The 20966-nt window shown below is 34.7% G+C and overlaps 1 protein-coding gene across 1 annotated transcript in view; it reads left to right on the top strand.

The window, feature by feature from the left end:
- Window positions 1-20421, top strand: part of RhoGAP15B (RhoGAP_ARAP and RA_ARAPs domain-containing protein RhoGAP15B) — a 38268-nt gene extending 17847 nt beyond the window's left edge. Inside the window, exons 4-11 of the mRNA XM_073074703.1 lie at window positions 10496-10617; window positions 12106-12229; window positions 12500-12712; window positions 13633-13823; window positions 14387-14623; window positions 15343-15702; window positions 15972-16096; window positions 16600-20421. Of these exons, the coding sequence (XP_072930804.1) occupies window positions 10496-10617; window positions 12106-12229; window positions 12500-12712; window positions 13633-13823; window positions 14387-14623; window positions 15343-15702; window positions 15972-16096; window positions 16600-16732 (1505 nt within the window). The 3' untranslated portion in view covers window positions 16733-20421. The remainder of the gene's footprint in view (window positions 1-10495; window positions 10618-12105; window positions 12230-12499; window positions 12713-13632; window positions 13824-14386; window positions 14624-15342; window positions 15703-15971; window positions 16097-16599) is intronic.
- The last annotated feature ends 545 nt before the right edge of the window (window positions 20422-20966 follow it).

The raw sequence follows: 20966 nt of genomic DNA, 5'->3' as shown, positions 1-20966 counted from the left end.
GCCCGCCACGCTGTGGGAACTGATAAAATTAGCCAACATCATGCTATGTTATTTTTGTATATTCATGTGTAATTTGCATAGAGATAACGTGTTACTTGTCGGTCACTAACGTCTGTTATTATTAATTACCTAATTTTTGCCTAGCAACGAAAAAGGAGCGACTTCAGGAGTAGCAACGCATCTTCTATCGATTGCAGATAAAGCAGCGTCGAAAATATACGTACAGTCACGAGCATAAATATATGACTATGGGCAGATTAGCAAAAATATCTGACCCAAGAACGAGTTCAGTAATATGCCTGCAAGAACGCAGCAAAAATATCTGACATTATTAGGCAGCAAAAATATGTGATGATAACGTTAATCATAATAAATAATTGTGACCATCTTACGAAGCAAAAATATGTGACAATATTAATCTATTCACTTTTGTTATTCCGGCTCAAAATACAACTCGAACGTCAAGCCGCGGTCTTTTTCTTTTTTACGCCTTACGCCTTTTCTTTTTTCTTTTTAAGTCATAGAATCATACAGTATAGAACAGCCAGTGACTTCATAGATAAGAACTTATTATTATAAAAATAACACATCATTAAAATAATATTATAATAAAAATAATTGAATAGGTTTCTAATAATAAACTTTCAAACAATTCCAAAACGTTACACGTTGGTTGAACACGTTGGTTGGTTACACACAGCGTTGGTTGAAAAGATCTACTACCCACTTTTTAACGATAAAAATATATCAAAGCGATCTCAAAAACCTATTTCTCCGATAATATTGCTAATTGTAGAACTTGGTATTGCTAATATAAATAATAAAAGTTACATGTATCTATTAATTGTTGTGGTAACTTTCTTTTTATATTTTTGTCTTAGCAGAATATTCGTGACCATTTTAGTTTAATAGTATATAATGTAATCTTAAAAGCCGTTAGGGCATATCATTTTTGTTGTATACAAGGTGAAATTGAAGCTTTCCTATAATTCGTCATTTATTCCCAGAATTTAATCCTTATAAAGGACACTATCCGATAGTGGAATAATATAAGGTGTGTATTTTTTTTAAAAAAAAGGAACTCGTTCGATTCCCGTATAGGTATATTTTAAATAATTCGCCAAGTACGACTCAAACTCGCATATGGAGGATTCCGTACCACCAGATGTTTAATATTTTATAAAAATAAGTAAATTTTTCGCTAATACTTTTAGATTCGGATTAGGAAAATTCACCCTGTTAAAATACATTAATTATCCTTTCTTTGTCTTTAACCCTGTTTTTTTCTTACTTAAAAAAATATGAGAAAATATTTATAACGTGCTTTTTTTCTCATATTCTTTATCCGTCAAAATACATTGGCACCTTTGACCGGTAGGTTGATATATTTACATCAAAGATATTTATAAATTTTGTCAGATATTATTGCACCGTAGTTGACGTCACATGTCACAATTATTTGATCAACGTTATCATCACATATTTTTGCTGCCTATAAATGTCAGATATTTTAGCTGCGTTCGTGCAGGCATATATTATTGAACTCGTTATTGGGTCACATATTTTTGCTGATCTCATATATTTATGCTCGTGACTGTACATGATAGTTGAAGAACTAAAATCATCAAAAGTATAAATCGTACCAATAGTAACTCGTAAACTAGTAAAAGTAGATGCACTATTGCTATTTGTAAAATTTTAACAATAAATAACAGCTATTAAATATTATTAGTGGATAGATTTTACAAAACATGAAAATAAGATATACACAGTGAATTTTTCAAATGGGCTTCAGAGCCAGATCCGAATCTATAAAGATTATCGTTAAAATGCTGAAAGGTGTTACTTACAATAATATATGACATAATTTATAAATATCTTTGATGTAAATATGTCAACCTGTCGGTTAAAGGGGCCAATGTATTTTTCCGGAGAAAGAATATGAGCAAAAAAACACGTTATAAATATTTTCTCATATTTTTTTTTTATTTAAGTAAGAAATAAAACAGGGTTAAAGACAAAGACAGGATAAATAATGTATTTTTACACGGTGAATTTTCCAAATCCGAATCTATAAGGATAAGCGAAAAATGCTAAAAGGTGTTACAAGGCCGATTTTGATAAAAACTAAAACTGCATCATTAGTTTTTAGGGTTCCGTACCCAAAGGGTAAAAAGACAACCGGAAAAATAAGTATTATACTTATTTTTATAAAATAGTAAATATCTGGTGGTACGGAAGCCTCCATGTGCGAGTTTGACTCATACTTGGCGAATTATTTAAAATATCCCTATATACGGGAATCGAACGAGATCATTTTGAAAAAAAAATACACACCTTATATTATTCCACTATTGGATAGTGTCCCTTATACGGATTAAATTCTGGGATTAAATGACAAATTATAGAAAAAGCTTCAATTTCACCCTGTATACAACAAAAATAATACGTCCTAACGACTTTTACAATATTATATTGATTATACATTATCAAACTAAAATGGTTACGAATATTCTGCTAAGACAAAAATATAAAAATAAGTTACCGCAACAGTTAATTGATACATGTAACTTTAATTATTTATATTAGCAATACCAAGTTCTACAATTAGCAATATTATGGGGGAAATAGGTTCTATCTTTTTTTTGATATCGCTTTGATATATTTGTATCGTTAAAAAGTGGGTAGTAGATCTTTTTATCCACCTCTGCCGTGTAACGTTTAGGAATTGTTTGATAGTGTATTATTAGAAACCTATTCAATTTATTTTTATCATAGTATTATTTTATATACTCATTTTGTATTATTTTCATGATGTGTTGTTATTTTTATAATAATAAGTTCTTATTTATAGAATCACTGGCTGATACGATTCCATGACTTAGCATAAAAAAGAAAAAGAACGCGGCCTGGCGTTCGAGTTGTATTTTGAGACGGAATAACAAAAGTGAATAGATTAATTAATATTGTCACATATTTTTGCTTCGTAAGGTGGTCATAATTATTTGATCAACGTTATCGTCACATATTTTTGCTGCCTATTAATGTCAGATATTTTTGCTGCGTTCTTGCAGGCAGATATTACTGAACTCGTTCTTGGGTCAGATATTTTTGCTAATCTGCCCATAGTCATATATTTATGCTCGTGACTGTATATGTTTTTCATATTAGGTACGTTGGCAGCTAAGTTCCCGCCATTTATTAATTTAAACATTTCGCATATTAACACCCTGTATACGCGAAGTAGAGAGGAAAGTTAACAGGGAACGAAGTGACAAACGCGTTGAGTATTGTAATATTTTATGTTTAAAAAGGATGTCCGCTGCAATGTAATCGTAACGTCTTTCACCGTTTATGTAACAAGACATTCATTATTTTTTTTTAAACACATAAAATAAAGCAATAAAACATTACAGATACTCTTTCCAATTGGTTTTAAAGCTTTGCAATGTATGCTCCTTCCGCGTTGCGAAGTTCCGTAAAACTTTACTATTTCGCGAAAAAGAAATCCAACATTAACGCTTTATAAAATATATAACTTCAGTAATTCAAAGTTCCATCCATTGTTTTACCTCGTTAGGGGTAGAATTTCATTATTTTATCCAGTAAACCAGAATTTCATAGGGTTTTCTTCAAAATAGACGGTTGTTCAAATGAACTTTCAACCCCTATTTTACTCTACAACCTCTACGGGGTTGATTTTTCGGAAGGGGATAAATAGGTATGTCCTGGTTCCTATCCAGAAAGCTAAATATTAATTTTAAAGTAATTGCTTCAAAACTAAAGGATAAAAAAAAAACTGTGATCCCCTTTTTTACCCTCTTAGGGGTATAATTTTCAAAAGGCAAAATTTTTTCTTAGTACTTTTTTACGCTATTTAGAGAACCTATGTGCAAATTTTCAGACCTTAGAGTTCTGAAATTTTCAGTCAGATCAGTGGTTTCGGCTGTACGTCGATTTCTGAAAAGTGAATTTGTCATAGTTAGTTAGTCAGTCAGTCAGTCGCCTTGTTGTTTTATATATAAACAAATATGTTTTTCTAATCTCCGTTCAATTTCCTTTCATTTGATACCCTACTCGATAGATACGGATAACATTTTTTTAAATGTGTTACTATTACGCACCAAACATCCGCCATTTTGATTTTTTTCTAACACCTATCTAAGGACACTCGGGTCATTGAGACGAATATAATGACACCCTAATTGTCGAAATTCATCCAGCCGTTTGTTAGTCTGATTGAATAAAGAAAGACAAACATACAAGATACGCGCGAAAAACATAACCTTTCCTTGGCAGTCGGGTAATAAAGATATGATATAAGCAACTAAATGTATGAAAACCAGATACATTAATTTACCGAATACGCAACATTTATATTTTTTTATGGTTCTACAAAATATTGGTGAAGTTCGAGTCGCATTCGCGCACTTTGGGTTCCGTACCACTATCATAGCAGCCATTGCAACCAAGTAAATGCATTGTGAAAATTTGAACTGTATACTTACTATGGTTCGATACATAAACCGAAAGTAGTAAATTAGCGGTTTTATGTACAATATAGTATTTGTTCTTATAGCGGCCACAGTAAACATTTTCTGAAAAAAAAAATCAACGGGTTGCGGGAGTGCCGGCAGAAGTGAAAACTTTCGAAACCTAAATTGAATATTAAATGAAACTGACACCCATATTTCTTCTATGCTGACACCGGATGATATCTTGACTTTTGATGTTTGCTTTGCCGTCTTACGAATTTTCGATCAGGTCTCGTGTCCTGACGCGAGTTTAACATTTTTTACCCATCACAAAAAGTGGACAACGCCGCTAAAGAAGTTTTCACTTCAAAATAAAGTGTTTATCTTTTACGGTTCTAGAGATAGACCCCTGATATGATGGCTAGACGGACAGAGAGCGAGCAATTAGGAATAGGGTTTCACTGCTACTGTGGGTACAGACAGACCAATTAAGCTCTACAAAATAATATGAGCTTCAAATTACCAGATACTGAAAACAAAATAAAATAAAGTTCGATTCGTAATTGCATGTAAAACGATACGACGAAACACACACAACGACGAAATAACCGTGAGGGGTGGTGGTTTGTTATGCGAATTACAGGGAGCTCGCCATGGAAGCTGCATGAGGCTCGCATTACTCGGCGGCCCGGGCAAAGGCCCAGCCCTGGACAAGACAGTGTAGTGGGAACAGTAGAACAATCTTAATTCATCAACCATTTCTTTAAATTAATTTGAACATAACGCTTGTTTGAAATCGGTTGGCATAATCTTATCATAGCTTGAGGTTTGTCTATGGTAGGATTCGTTTCATAATTAATCGCATTTTTTAAAACTTAATGCAAAATAAAGAGTACGTATTATCATTATTGGATATGTTATTGTAGTGTTACTTGATTAAAAAATCGTTTTAAGAAAACGCTTTAAGATCCTTAAAGACGCTTTAATGTTCAATTTTGTGAAGGTGATAGACCCTTTGTGGTTCGACTCTGGTGGCACTATCGCCACACCTATTTCTGCCTCATAAAAGCAGCGTTAAGCGCTGCTGTGTTCTTGTTTGAAGGGTGTGTTAAGGGAGACATACTTTTCTGAGGCGTTCTAGCTTAGTTATCAAGGGTAGTGACGTATTTGTGGCCGACCTCAGGTAGGAATATCTAATCCTCTCTGGGTTTGATTACAGATATCCACGGGCGGCAATAGCCCCTTACCATCAGGTGAACTGCATGCTCGTCTGCTACTCCTATGTTATAAAAAAATATGAATATGTGCATTGTCCAGCCCATGTAAGCCCAGCTTAAATGTAAATTTTGAAAAAGTAGCCGTCTTTCTCTTACTGTGGCGAAACGGCGGCGACGAAGTGCATAAATCAATAAAGGGGTGGAAGGCGTTAGCGCGGGATCCTGATCCCGCCCCGCGACATGCCGTTCGTTCGCGAATTTGTAAATCACTAAATATTCACAGACATCCCTATTAGCGCATCCACGGGACGTTCATCACCGATACGAATATCAGAGATATCGATATTAGGAGACGATACTAATTTTTGGGACATTTTTTAAATCACATATAATATGATACGACTACATTAAAATGCAAAAATATAAATGATTTATGTAATAATTATTGTATTCTGTCGACAATATTTTTGTGAAAATGTAGTTAATCATTAATTCGGTACAAATAAACAACGGGTTAGACTCCGGAGGTTCCGTCAGAAGTGAAAACTTGAACTTAGGGAATTATTTTGCATGAATTGCTTTAATTATAAGTATAAAAGTACTACCATTAATGTGGTAAAATACAATATTCATTTATTGCGATATCGTGCACAAACATGACGATTCCTCCGCCTTTCGAATTTTCGATCCGGTCACGTGTCGTGACGCAAGTTTAACATTTTTTACCCATCGCAAAAAGTGCACAACGCCGCCACAGTATAAGGATCTAACAGTATTGAAACTCGGCCCTGTCCTTGAATTATATACCTACAGGTGCGCTGGGCGAGAGTTCGCGTTAGGGCTGCGCGCCTACAGTATTTTAATTACGTCTAACTTTCTTATAGTTTTTTTATTGTAAATATTATATTTTAACATTTAATAATAGGCACCTTAGTAGGCGAAAGGTTAACTGACATTTTGTTTGAGTGGAAAAGAATAAGTAAATAAATAAATTATAATAAATAAGGTGCAAATTAGTAGATATGAAAAGTATAGTTATGTTCAACGAGAATACCTTTTGCTAAATTATCATTCCTACGTATCATTAATACGTTAGAGCTTATTGCTCTAAATGTCAACGAAATTGAAGCTTATGCAAAAGTCCGCTGTACATTCTCAATATTGTAATTATATTATTTATTAATTATAGTATTGTAATTACTCATTATTCTTTGATTTCTAATAATAACTTTTCAAAAAACGTAATAACTAATCCTTCGTTACGCCTGAAATTATTCTTTATAACCGATATATTATATCATTCGAGATCAGATCGCAAAGTGCTGATATTAGCTCAAATCGGTATCGGTTATTAATATCACTCATCCCGACACCTGCGTAGTAAGTTCATCTCTCCAGTCAATTTTGGTGGCGGTTTACCCCAGAGTGAGCGGAGACACGCGCCCGGCCGCACGCCGCGCCGCGGCCGGGCGCGCTCCGCTCTCGCGAGATGTAACTTTGGAGTGAACATTTTAAATTTTCAATGTTTTTTCGTGTCTCTTAATACTCGTACATTTCGGTCTCTCGTCTATCGCAAGTCGCCGCCCTATCCTGGCAACGTGGAATTTTGTGGTAAGAAATTTTAATTAATAACTTTTGACCGTTTATTTTAAATTGTTTAAAAATTTAATATATTTTTTTATTATTGTTGTTATGTTATATTTGTGTATCTACCAATAAGTTATTATTGCAGTGTAAATTTGTTAAGTTTGTTTATTTTTAAGGTTTTCTTTTAATCGCGAATTAGATTTGTTTTATTCTACTTATAAGTTATTTTTCTTATTTTAACAAGCTTCAAACTATTTTTATTAGTCAAAATTTATTATCGGAACCCGACGGTGTTAAAAATTTAACTTTAGCGAAATCGCACGCCTTGAAACTTTTCTTGCCGTAGCGATATCACGTTTCCAGTTGCTACGCGATTGCTACGCAACGGTAACAAGTCATTTTAAATACGAAATTTCTTCATCGTGAACTTACCGTGAACAAAAATATCTTGAATTTAAATAATTACCTGCCTGCATTACCAATATGTTCATTTTCAATGGTATCCCATATAGTTATCCAAGACATGTTGTTTGCATATCTACTGCGATCGCATTTTTTTCATGTGTTTTAAATAAAATGTATTAATATAATATTATACATAATTTGTTGCAAAATATTAGCAATTGCGGTTTATGCGGTTGTAGCGAACGTTGGAATATGCTGATATGTATGCATAGAAAATGTACATTTATAAAAGTATTAATTTCGATCAAAATACAATAGCGGTTTTGCAAATCTTTTGGTAAACTCGCACATGCATACATATATTTCATTTTATTATGATGATTTATATATTTTTTAGGTCATACAGGAAACTTATAATTTATTCAAAATGTGGTTATTAATAATACTTTTGATAATACATATAATTATTTAAAAAATGTTTTCCTTCGACAAAATATCTTCAATTGTCAAAATATGGAAAATTTTAAACAATTAAACAAAGGACATACTTTTAAACGTCTACTAGTCTAATCAATAAGTTCAAAAACTTGAAAAATAGCTATATAGGTGACACGTAGGTGTCCGCGCGCACGTCATAGTCTAGTCTACAAAGTGAAAAACTTTAAAAATAGAGATAAGCTCTTACAAATATCGAATTACGAATATAGTGATCGCTCATTCGATTGAGAATAAAGTATAGAAAAAAGTATCTCAAGGATTTTACAGCACATAAGAATGCATTTTTTAAACAAAATGAGATGTAAGAAAAGGATTTGAAATTTTCATTAATAAATTAAAAACAATCAGAAGTTATGTCATTTAAAAAGAAAATCCTGAAAAAAGAGGAACTCTACAATAAAACGTCTTAATTCCTGGAACTCTACCACAATTATTTATAACTTAATTTAAAAGCCGAATACAGAGCTCCGCGCGCCCATTATAGTCTGGAATACAAGTTGAAAAACGTGCAAAATGGAGATAAAGCTCCTAAAATATGAGAGATAGCTCATTCGATTCAGAATGAAGTACAGAATAATGTATTTCAAGGATCTTGTAGCACATACAAAAATGCCTTTTTTTAAACATAATAAGATGTGATAAAAAAAATCTTTAGTTTTTCGTTAATAAATCAAAAACTATTAGGAGTTAATTAATTTAAAAGAAATCTTCTGAAAGAAGAGATTTCTACAATAAAACGTCTTAATACCCGAAACTCTACCATAATTATTTATAACTTAAATTTAAAGCCGAAAAATCTGAGTCTCTTATTATCGAATTCAATAATAATTGACATTATTAATTAATTCGGAACCACATGCGTCATGTCAACTATTTGTAATTTTACAAAATAGTAACGTTTTATATTTTCAATATGATAAAGCTCTCATTGTTCATCAAATATTTTATAGAAGCAAAATGTAGATCGAATCGAGCACCTTTGTCTGTAGTCAGCTTAAAATATGAAGCGTCAAGCTCATAGCCTTATAAGCGTAGTAGGGGAACCCTATATATTTTACAATCTTGTATTTAAACGGAAACCTTACAAAATAGTACATGGCACTTCGCAAACGAATCCATTCAAATCTTTTAATAAAAGTAACAAACGAACATGCAGTCCACATTATGGTAAGTAATCAAAGCCGGATAAGATTAGAGTCCTATTTGAGATCGGCCACAACTATGTTGCTACCCCTGAGGACTAAGTCGGAATGCACGCATAAGTATGGGACCGTTACGAAAACCGGGACAAAAAAGTGCAGAAATAGGTGGGGTGGTAGTACCTGTAAAGTCGAATCATAATTGACTTCATAATTAAAAAACTAATAGGATTTCGACTAGACGAAGCCCCGAAAAGGCTATTCAACAAATAGCAATTGGGATGTCATAAATTGGAAACCCACGACTCATCACAAAACTCAATTATAATAATTCTTAGCTTGCTTGAAATGAAATGTATTTTATTTTCAATTTTCATAACTTTCTCTTTATGCTTTTTAATTTTTCTATTGAATAGGAATTTATAGATATTTTTCCATCCTTAATTATGTTTTTCATTTCATTTAATAAGCTTACACAAGTATTTAAATGAGCAATAGAAATAGTGGTATTTAAAGTGATGATGACAAAGATGTCATTTTCTGTCTCTATTCCTTTTAAATTCAAAGTTCCCCTTCCAACCACAACACAACCTAAGGGTTGGTTATTTGCATGCAAAAAAGAGCTACCTAATTTAGCACTCGACGTTGTATCAAACATCAAAGACCCAGGGAAAAGCTGGCGTGGGGTGCTTTTAACATGGGTGGAGATACATACAAAGAATCAGAAAATCGATAATATCTCCTTTTTAAGTTTGCCGTATCATTATTGGGATTACCGATCCCACCCCAATATAAAAATAGATGTTCGCGATATACTCATTACCTTTGATTTGCCATTTAATTTGTTTACACGTTTGGCTTATTTCTTCATTTCAAATACGTTGAAAAATGGCTGCGATATATACTTTCTTAATTGGTAACCCTACTAACACCCTTTAGTAAGCATCAATCTTAACCAACGTTTGTCAGCCGAATTCGGAATTTGTCCGCCTAAATTATAAAATTGAAAACTACGGTATGCAAAAAATCTTTGAGGTTAATTATTTGTAACGGACATTTTTAAGTTCAGGTCAGTTAGTAATTTGTTAAATGGGTACTAACCTAACCTAACAAATACTCTCTAAGGAGGTTTTTTGTTCATTCTCATTTAATTAACGTGAGTTGTTGTTCGCAGTAACTCAAAACGCGGACTCGGAAACAAAGCAGATGTGTCCGTCGGACGGCAGCGGTATCCTGCTCCTCGACTGCCCGCACGCCACTCTTTACCTGCACTTTCCTCATGAAAGAGAATTGAAGGTAAGATATTTTTATCAATAGGATTTTATTAAGGGCGGCACTTTGTTTTTAGCAATATACATTTATGTCTCCACACAAACACAATATTATTTGCAAATTAGGTTTGGATGTGCTCAGTGTAGAAATGAAATTTCATCACGATGATATAGTCCGCGCGTAACAACTTCAGAGCGGACTAGAAGTTTGGTGCCGACTATACAAAGCTACAGTAAACAAAAGCTACTGCTGTAGTAGCAGTTCGTGTCCATCGCACCACTGTTAGATGTTTCACATCGAAACATAAAAATTGTACTGTTCAAAAACGAACAACGTAACAACTGTCGTACCTACTCAGTTTAAAAAAAATAGTATTTTGTAGTTGTTTTAATTTTTTTGTAGGCACTAGTCTATACAATATACGGTGACGCCTTATACATTAATATTAATCAAATTGTTCCAACAATGTCATACATACACACAATATACTTGAAAAGTATTACCCTTTTACGAAGGCAGTGGGTAAATTCAACTAAAACTGAGTTCCTTCTCAAAAATTAGCTGCTAGGTCGTTAAAACGTACATGTTAACGATACTTACCCAGCGCGGAGTTTATCTATTAATCTATTACGTCTTGGTAAATTTAAGATTAGAAATCTCTAGCGGGAACGGAGTGATTCATAATCTAAACTGACAGTAGAACTTCAATAGCTTTAGATCAATGCTCTCGTACAATAATTGAGCGATGAGGAAACTCAACGAAACCTGCTATACCCAATCTAAGCCACTTCAAATAGTGGTTGGTTATTTGATTTCGGTAGTCTGTTATAGAATTATTCCTCTCTGGGACGGTTGTGGATTTTGAGTGCAGATTTCATCAATCATTTTTGGTTTGATGTGTTCAATTATCTCTTGCCTTTGGATTGGAGGTGAATTAGCAATCTAAAACTGTCACGGGTACGGTTAATCGGATTGATAGGTATCAAATCTCAGTTTTTTATTTTTGAATTATAACCAACAAGTGGTTATATTCGTAAGGTACATATAAATTTGCAAAATGAACGATATTATAAGCGTATGTGTCTCTTTGTATCTGTGATATTTCAGCTTCTAAAGTGGTGGTCTACTTTTATAATATTTTATTTATTCGAAGGCTTCTTAACTATGTTTCATCAATTTTCTAGTTGGTTTACGATTTTAGCTGTTGGAGTACATTTTTTATGGAGATGAATACTTAGATTTTTTAATATTTTTCATTTTATATCGAATGTTTTTTTAATCGTTAACAATTTCCTTCTTAGCCCTTCTAATATTAGTTACTAAGTTCCTAAACATGCAGAGTAATTTATAACATCGATTGTGTAATTCATATTATTCATTGACTAAGCGATTGTGAAAATATACAAACATTTGTAGTATGGTACAAACTCCAAAAAGCCTTAACGTAAAACCCTCTTAGGATTAATGCTTTGTATAGTGTAGAGTTTACGTAAGTTGGTGTTTATCTAAAAGGGTTGGCGGTACATGGTGAAGCTGGCTGCCCACAACAACGGCGCCAAGATCCACCATCAGCAGTTAACCAAGGAAGACGTGCCGACCATTGTCGACAAATGCATCAGCTTCATTTACGCTCACGGTACGTGCGCATGGCTCTTTATTGTTTAGTTTGAGATTTTTAATTGTAGATTTTTTTTTATATCCATGTCATTCGATTTGTTTCTTATATAATTTGTGAAATCACCTATCGTTCGACTTATTTTTTCGCCGATTTCAACTACGCCACAGCTTTAGGATTTTTCAGCCTCCACACCTTAAATATAGTTTTATATCCACGTCGATGCCCGCCCATACTGTAGCATAGAGTAGATAGCAGTAGACTATAGTAGATGTATCTGTATGATAACAGGCAGCCTCGCGGAGGGTATATACCGTCGCGCGGGCAGTAGTTCGATCCTCTCGGAGTTGCTGGCGCGGTTCCGCCGCGACGCGTGGTCGGTGCACCTGAGCCCCGGCGAGCACTCGGAGCACGACGTGGCCGGCGTGCTCAAGCGGTTCTTCCGCGACCTCCCCGAACCGCTCATACCCCAGGATGTGCACCACGCTCTCATTGCTGCACAAGGTAGGTATCTAAGTAGTCCGAATAATAAATTAACATTTTTTTCTTGTATTTATACTGCATGAACTTCCTCTTAAGTGCTATGACATGGGGATCTTCAAGAAGGGTGCCGGCAATGCATTTGTGACTCCTCTGGTATTGCAAATGTCCATAGGCGACGGTGACTGCTTTCCACCAGGTAGCCCGTCTGCCGTAGCGTTAGGTACACGTATAAAAAAAGTTAATATTTAATATTAGGTTTTCATTTATTTACCTAATAAGCTTTTTGTCTAACGATATCGTAATAAAGTTTAGACAATGAGGTCTGAAGTTAATCATATGATTATATTAAAAATCCAAATAAAAATATCTAAACGATTTTGAGTATATAATGTAAAACTGTTATTTTAATTTGAATGATATGGTTTGGCTTGGCTTGTGACATTCAAACCAAATTACTTAGTATTTTAACAAGCTTCACGTTATACAATATACATATTTAGCGAGCTTTTTCTTTTTTTTATATAACATTGGCGTAGCAAACGAGTATGCAGTCCACCTGATGGTTTTTTTATGTAACATTGAAGTAGCAGACGAGCATGCAGTCCACCTGATGGTAAGTTTTACTGCCGCCCATGGACATGTGCAATCAAGCCCAGATAGGATTAGATATTCCTATCTGAGGTCGACCACAGATGCGCCGCTTCTCCTGAGGACTAAGCTGGAACGCCTCGGAAAAGTATGTCTCCCTTACCACACCCTTCAAACCAGAACACAACAACGCCAGACACTATTCTTAATAGGCGAAAATAGGTGGTACCGCCAGAGTTCAACCACAAAGGGTTCTACCACCTTTCTTTCTGCCGATTCACGTTGCTCACATACGCATTACGCAAACGCGTTTAAAGGAGTACAACTTCGAATACGTCCCAATATTATCACAGACATCAAGGTGAAAGAGGCCCGCTACGAGGAGTACAAGCGGGTGATGCTGTCGCTGCCCGCGGTGGCTCGGAACACGTCGCGCAAGCTGTTCGCGCACCTCTACTTCCTGCACACCATGTCGCACGTGAACAAGATGGGCGCGGACAACTTGGCCGCGGTCTGGGCACCCACTATCATGCCCGCGGCTGTCGTGAGTATCTACTGTTACTGTTGTTTGTTTGTAGTTAGTGTAGTTACAGTGTTAGGTAGATGTTTGTTTTCATTTCATTGATTGTTGTTCATTTTTGGATATTTTGGATTTTTTTATATACCCGTTTGACAATTTGGAATTTAAAATGTTTTAAGAAGTAAGACACAAGTTGTCTCAACCATCTTTATTATTTTAAAACTGTCATTTTTTTTTTTTTTGTCACCACTTTCGCCTTTTGACGGTTGCGCGTCTAAAGCGCAGTAGCGCAGTAACGCTCGCGCGTAGATAATATCTACATTATTTTACTTAAAACATTTCATCGACCTAAAAGGTCACGATGGACTTTGGTACTTAATTTTAGATTTTCGCACAAGCTAAGGGTACTCGAGACCCTTAGCCTTCACTGGAACCACCTGTGTATCCATAACGTGCGTAACCATTACTTAAACATTTCACCAACCTAAACAATTATGAAGGACTTAGGTACGCAATTTAACATTTTGGCTCAGGGGACGGGTACTCTTTATCATGAACGAGTGCGCGACAGTGAGTGTATTCCTTAGACGAGCAGCACGCTCCAGACCGCGTGGTCGGCTAAGGAGGTGCACGTGGTGCGCGACTTGATCGGCGGCTACGAGGCGGTGTGGCAGCCGACGGAGGGCGAGCGGCGGCGCGAGGCGGCGGTGCGCGGCGTGCTGCGGCGCGTGCTGCGCTCCGCCGTGCACGCGCCGCGCCGCGCCGCCGGCGACCTGCGCGCCTGGGTGTACGTGCACGATCGCGGCACTTGTCATCAGATCGCTGTGAGTATAACGCACGATATATGTTTTTTAGTTATCTGAAGATACATTTCTTTTCTTTTTTTTTTAATGTGGTTTTAATTATAAGTAAGCTCAAAACGTTTACATATTTCACGTTTGCATTAATTGTATAATTTGAAAACTAGGTGCACTAATGACTTGGGGTTACCTGTTATGTTCGTTTTAAGCCTATGTATGTATTAAATAAATAAAACTAAATAAATCTTTATTACATGTGATGTTTACCTGTAAGTGGTCGTACGTTTATTGTTTCTATTGCAGCTTAATTCAATTTAATAACAAGTTACAATTTAATAATATGTTACAACCATTGGTAAACTTAATAAAATAAATAAATAGCTGAAGTTGCCCCTTCTGGTAAGCGTCGCTGGAGGATCTGATGGTGTATGATATTCGCATTATATAATCTAAGTCCTAGAATCTACGCGAAGGCGGCGTAGCAGTCGTCCGTAACCTACGCACTTGAAAGAAAGAACATTAATTCTTTCCCTACGCACCATTTATTTTACACGAATAAATCATCATAGATTCTCTCCCGCCCAAAGAGTGGGTGTGTCAGACACTTACCGATTAAAACTCTACAGCATTTCTTTGGACGCTCAAAAATAGAATTATATTATACACCTACAACACTTATTTTTTGCTTAAATTTCTCCAATTTTTAGTTAGTTGCATGTATTCTATTCTAGTGTTTATTTTAGCTAACACCAAACAAGACCAGTGAAGACGTGTGCATCGAGCTCTGTGAGAAGGCCAAATCGGAGTCTCATTTGCTGATGCTAGAGGAGGTGATATGCAATGAATCGATGCGTCGGATCGTGCACGTGGACGAAATAGTACTCGACGTGGTACTGAGATGGGGATACTGGGACGAGGAGGACAGAAAGGACAACTACTTGCTGGTCAGAGAGAACAAGATACTCCACGATATGGAGGCGATGAAGCAGACCGCGGCGGCCGTTTGCGGCGAGTTGCGAGTGGCCAACGAGACCACGAAGACCTTCAAGCTGCACATGTTCGAGTTGAACAATTCTAAGTTGTGCTACTTTAAGGATAAACAGGTTGGTTTTGTGTTAGGTGGATAGGATTTTGTACATTTTACTAGGCACTTTGATATATTAAAATTGAATGGTCGGAAAGACGACGACGTTTAAAAAATAAATAATTCAACTTATTTTTTTATTTCATCTTCAAGAAAAATACTACTCTCAATTTGAATGTAGTTTTGAATTTATAACTATAAATTTAGATGATTATTCAATTTTGGATTGACTCTTGACTAATTTATAATAAATATAATGTATAATTAATGACTAATAAATTTATACAGGGATCGCATAAGATTGATGAGTGGAACATCAAGGATTACCTCTGGTACTCCGGGCACGAACCGAAGCGGAACCCGCAATCGCGATGGGCGATCACATTTATACCAAAAAATAATAAACCGAAAAGGTTAGCTTCAATTTTGAAATGCTAGTTTCAGTAATTAGTTCTCGTACTTATCGTGTCTATCGTGATGTTTTGAAACAGTCAGTTTTATGAATGTTTTGGATGTTTTAACGATTGTTTTAACGCGACTAAGAAAGTTATTTTTTATAAATAGTTTATTTTAGTACATGTCGATCACAGATACAGGTAACATAAATGTTCGACACCTTCCACATGAGTATAATTCGCATTAGTATAACCTTGTACTCCACCACGCGGTGGAGTATTATCCAAGCTTAATTTAGCGATGGCCCAAAAATATATCAATATACCGAAAACATATATAAACCGATTATACTAAAACTTTAATATTTTTTGCCAACCTTTGTTTCGCCAAATGATCTTAATGGTTATAAGATATACTTGCACTACTACTACGGTAATGCTTTCGCAGGAGCAAGTATATCAATACCACTACGATAATTATTTCACAGGAGCCAATGTATTAACATGACCGTTTCCCGTAGGAGCAAGGATCGCCCGTGGTTCGGTTGCACGGTAGCGGGCGCGGTGACGGAGGAGCGGCTCAAGTGGCTCAGCGGGATCGTGTTCGCCGAGCGCGCCACCGTGCTGCCCGTGCCGAGGCTCGTCATCACGTGACGCGTGATGACGAACATCGTGGTACACGTCATCACCTCAGCCGTGATGACGAACATCGTGATACACGTCGTCATCTCAACACTGTCATGTACGTGCAACATTTATCGTGATATAGTCCTAGTTTCGTCTTTAGTTTGCCGGTGTGTTGCCGGTTTTAATATATTGCCATAGTAGCATCTTTTGAACAGAAGTGTAGTTATGATCATCCATTTCATCGTCATTATAATATCGAGTACATTATACATCGTGATATATTAACATAGTAGCATCTTTCATTATACGAGTATGAGTCGTTTTCAATGTTATGGCGTCTCATTTACCTAAAAATCGTCAATTTCATAATATCAAATTATCGTGATCATCGCGACTTCAATCATCATAAATGGAAACATCATCAATGCATAAGACATAATCGTCATCGTTTTTTCGATACAATCATCGTTCATATTCTTCAATCATCATTTTCATCTGCATAAAAATCGTAACGATCATCATTTAAATCAATTATCATGTTGATGCTCATTAAAAACGAGATCTGATTGGCAATTTTGGAATTGTCTGACATAGATCGTCGATTTTCTATACACTTTTATAAAAAAAAAATCGTAGACGAAACATTCGTTATATTTTCTATCTACACACAGTTTGACAATATCAAATAAAGAATTATATCACGATATTTAATGATCTAAATCGCCCAATAAGGAGGCAGCTCATAGCTCTGTGTATGCAACTACTTTACCATATGTGGCAATTCAATGCTTGCGAGTTTGTCGATGTCTCGCATAAAATCATTATGTTTCATAAAATAATGAACAGCATCAATGGGCATGGTGACAGTTTTAAATTAAAAAATCAAAGAATTAATGGTAATATTGAAAATTTATTTGAAGCATTTAAAAAAAATACACAGTTTTAATATAAAGTTTAGGATTAATTACATTTTCAATAAAATAACAGTATAGCATACTGTAAACGGCCACATTATTTGAAAGGCTAATTGGATTGAATGACGTCATGCCTCAGGGGCATCACAACGTTGATTGAACTTTTTAATTCAATGGTGAGGCGTGACGTCAGCAGCGGACGCCATTACAATTGCGAGCGTATAGTTCAAATTTGATCAAAAACCAATTACTTGCGTTTGAAACTCAATTTATTGCTGAAATTATGTGATTTTTTGAAAAAGTAGACTTGTAACGTAAAGTAGATTTCAAAATCTGTCATTATGCCCATTGCAATATCAGTATTGTTAACCGCATTTGAATGTTTCCTTACTACTTGCCGCGACTGCGTAATCGCTGCGGTACTAGGAGGTATCGACAGTATTACTTGCCTTCCCTGTTTATCAATTTCCTGTTAATGTACCTAACATAATAACATAATATAAATGTAACCTCTTTAACACAATATCCGCGTCTTTTTAGTTTACAAGAATGTGTATTCCTATAGGACATAATATGACATAGATTGTAAGATTTATTGTTTGTTTTTTTTTTATTTAATTACTATTGTGTTATTCGATTATGTTGTATGTAATTTAAGTTTAAATTTGTTTTTTTTTTTTAATCTGTTTTTGGTGCTCATTTTGCCTAACTGAAATGAAATATTAGTGAGGTCAATCAATGGTGAACGAAAATGTTAGGTGATATCCTAAAAATGTTGTAAAATACTCGAATGTCGAATTTAAATTGAAGACTGTGACTAACATTAAAATATCGGTTATATAAAAAATGCTACAAGTGTTAACAAACAAACAACGAGACTTTTTTTTTCAATTTAAAGATACCACGCTACACTGCCTTAAATATATCGATCTGGGCCAAAATTATTATTATGTGGAAGGTGGTAGAACCCTTAATGGTTCGACTCCGGCGGCACCACCGCCACACCAATTTCTGCCTCATTACAGCAGCGTTAATCGCTGCTGTGTTCTGGGTTGCAGGGTGTGGTAAGGGCGTCATACTTTTTCGAGGCGTTCCAGCTTAGTCCTTAGGGGTAGCGGCGAATCTGTGACTGACCTCAGGGTTCATTACAGATGTCCATAGGCGGCAGTAGCTACTTAACATCAGGTGGACTGCATTCTCGTCTGCTACTCATGTATTATAAAAAACAAAATCAAAATGTTTTAGTTATGTATTTTTTTCTAATAATGCTAATATTACCATGACATACTACGGTGTTGTGGGCAGAAATCTTGATTCAAAAATATTTAAAATTCGAAATCAAGTCATCAGTAAAGTAGTTATTGATTCATGCGTATTATTGTTGTATATGTATATTATTATGTATATATAGTATAGTATGTATATTATTGTTGTAAGATAATGTATATAGCTTAGCGGTAAGAGGAATTAGTCTGTTGCGGCATTGGCCCGGACAATTCGATAGTTTTTAAGAAACGGCGTTAAAACATGCTTAGTAGAGAAACACATGATGACTGTTGTAAATATGAATATATATCTACGTGGATCACGTGATCCGTAGAACCCACGAGATAGGTAGTGGTTTGGCTGTATCATATGCTTCTATTTATATTTAGTACTTAACTTATATTTAGTGCAACATTGAAATAGAAAATATATGCTAAGTTATGCATACATATGTTTTCTATTTTAAATATAAATATATCATACGAATTTAATAACTCTTCTTGTATTCTCGTATTTTGGACAAACTAATTATTTGTTACCCACAGTGGTTTAGTTACTTCAAGAATCGTACGAATTTCTCACTTCTAAGTCTGATTCGGTGCTAAAGATTATTCAAAATAATTGTATTTCGGCGAACTCGAAAAAAATCCCTAAATTGTTCCTCTAAATTCTAATTGCACCATCTATCGTACTCGACCTAACTATATATTTTTGTATAAGTATATACTATTTTCCGAAATCATTTTTATCACCTTTTAATACGTTACAAATTCCGGGTATTTTTACATTTCTAAACATATATACCACTTACTAGATATATCTTTTGTAAATATATTGTTCCAAACGCTATCGTAATCGAGTCTTTACAAAAATTCACAAAATACTATGATATATTATTTGAAATATAAATTATTTCCTTTATATTTGTATATAATCTCTCCCTTTCTCTCTCTTTTGTATTTATATTTTCGGAACTGGAAAAAACACATTAAAAACTTTAAATTAAAAACATCACAATCACATTCTATATCTGTTGATATTGAGTGACATTTGGATTACCGAAAATTAACGATTGCGATTGTGTTTTAACTTGTAAGTCCCTATAGCTAAGTCCCTATACCTTAAGGATGTGCCTGGTGCAAATATTTGCTATTTTTATGTTTGAAAGAAATAATGAATGGGGTAATTGTTTGTAAAAAAATATTTTACTCACTGCATAAATGCAGTTATGGTTGTATTAGTAGGTAAAATACTTGAGGATAAGGCCAAGATATATAGAAAATAATTTCGGTAAGTCGTCTATATGACTATCTAGTCTTCTGAAGAAATGTCCAAATTCGACGTCGTTGAATATACAGTGGTATCCAGACATTGGCAACGCAGTGATACCGAAAATAATAGTAATAAGTTCATGATTCTTCAAATCTGAGCTACTACACGTCGAATTATTGTATAAAAAATTCTATTATACTATACGTCCTAGTATATAAAAAAAATAACGATATGATTAATGAAGGTAATGTTCCAAAGAAACTATTGCCTATAAGATGATTTTTATATAACGAGGTATTTGACGTTTCGGCTAACTATGCATGCCAGGTCAGAGACAAGAATTTAAAAAAGACATCTCATATGCATGCATGATATAAATAAAGTATGTCCAATAACAACGCGACTTTAATAATGGCAACTCATTTGAAAAAATATACGGGAATTGCGAATTATCTATACCGAACATGACATGGTATGTCATGTTTCAATGCGACAATAAATGGTGATATATTTCGTAAATTTGAATTCGAAATTTGAATTTACATTTTATAATAAAAGTTTAATGCAATTAGATACTAACTAAATAACAAAATAATGATGTTGTTGTAATGTTAGTACAGAAAAGTATTGGGGATAAAAAGTAATTTAATACTTTAAAAAAAATAATATTAATGTATATTAAAAAAAGTAAAACAGTATCGTAAGGGCTAAATTTTTGCCATTCGCCTAAAATTCAGGGCCCTTAGCTACCTAGGTACGTCACTGTTCTAACGGTATCTATTTGTCACGCATATTAAATATGTGTACCT

This window comes from Epargyreus clarus, unplaced genomic scaffold (assembly GCF_041222505.1).
Source record: "Epargyreus clarus isolate Ecla_fem2 unplaced genomic scaffold, WU_Ecla_fem_2.2 ptg000007l, whole genome shotgun sequence".
In the NCBI taxonomy this organism is placed as follows: Eukaryota; Metazoa; Arthropoda; class Insecta; order Lepidoptera; family Hesperiidae; genus Epargyreus; species Epargyreus clarus.
The sequence above is the reverse complement of the archived record's forward strand: the minus strand, read 5'-3'. Positions and strand labels throughout refer to the sequence as shown.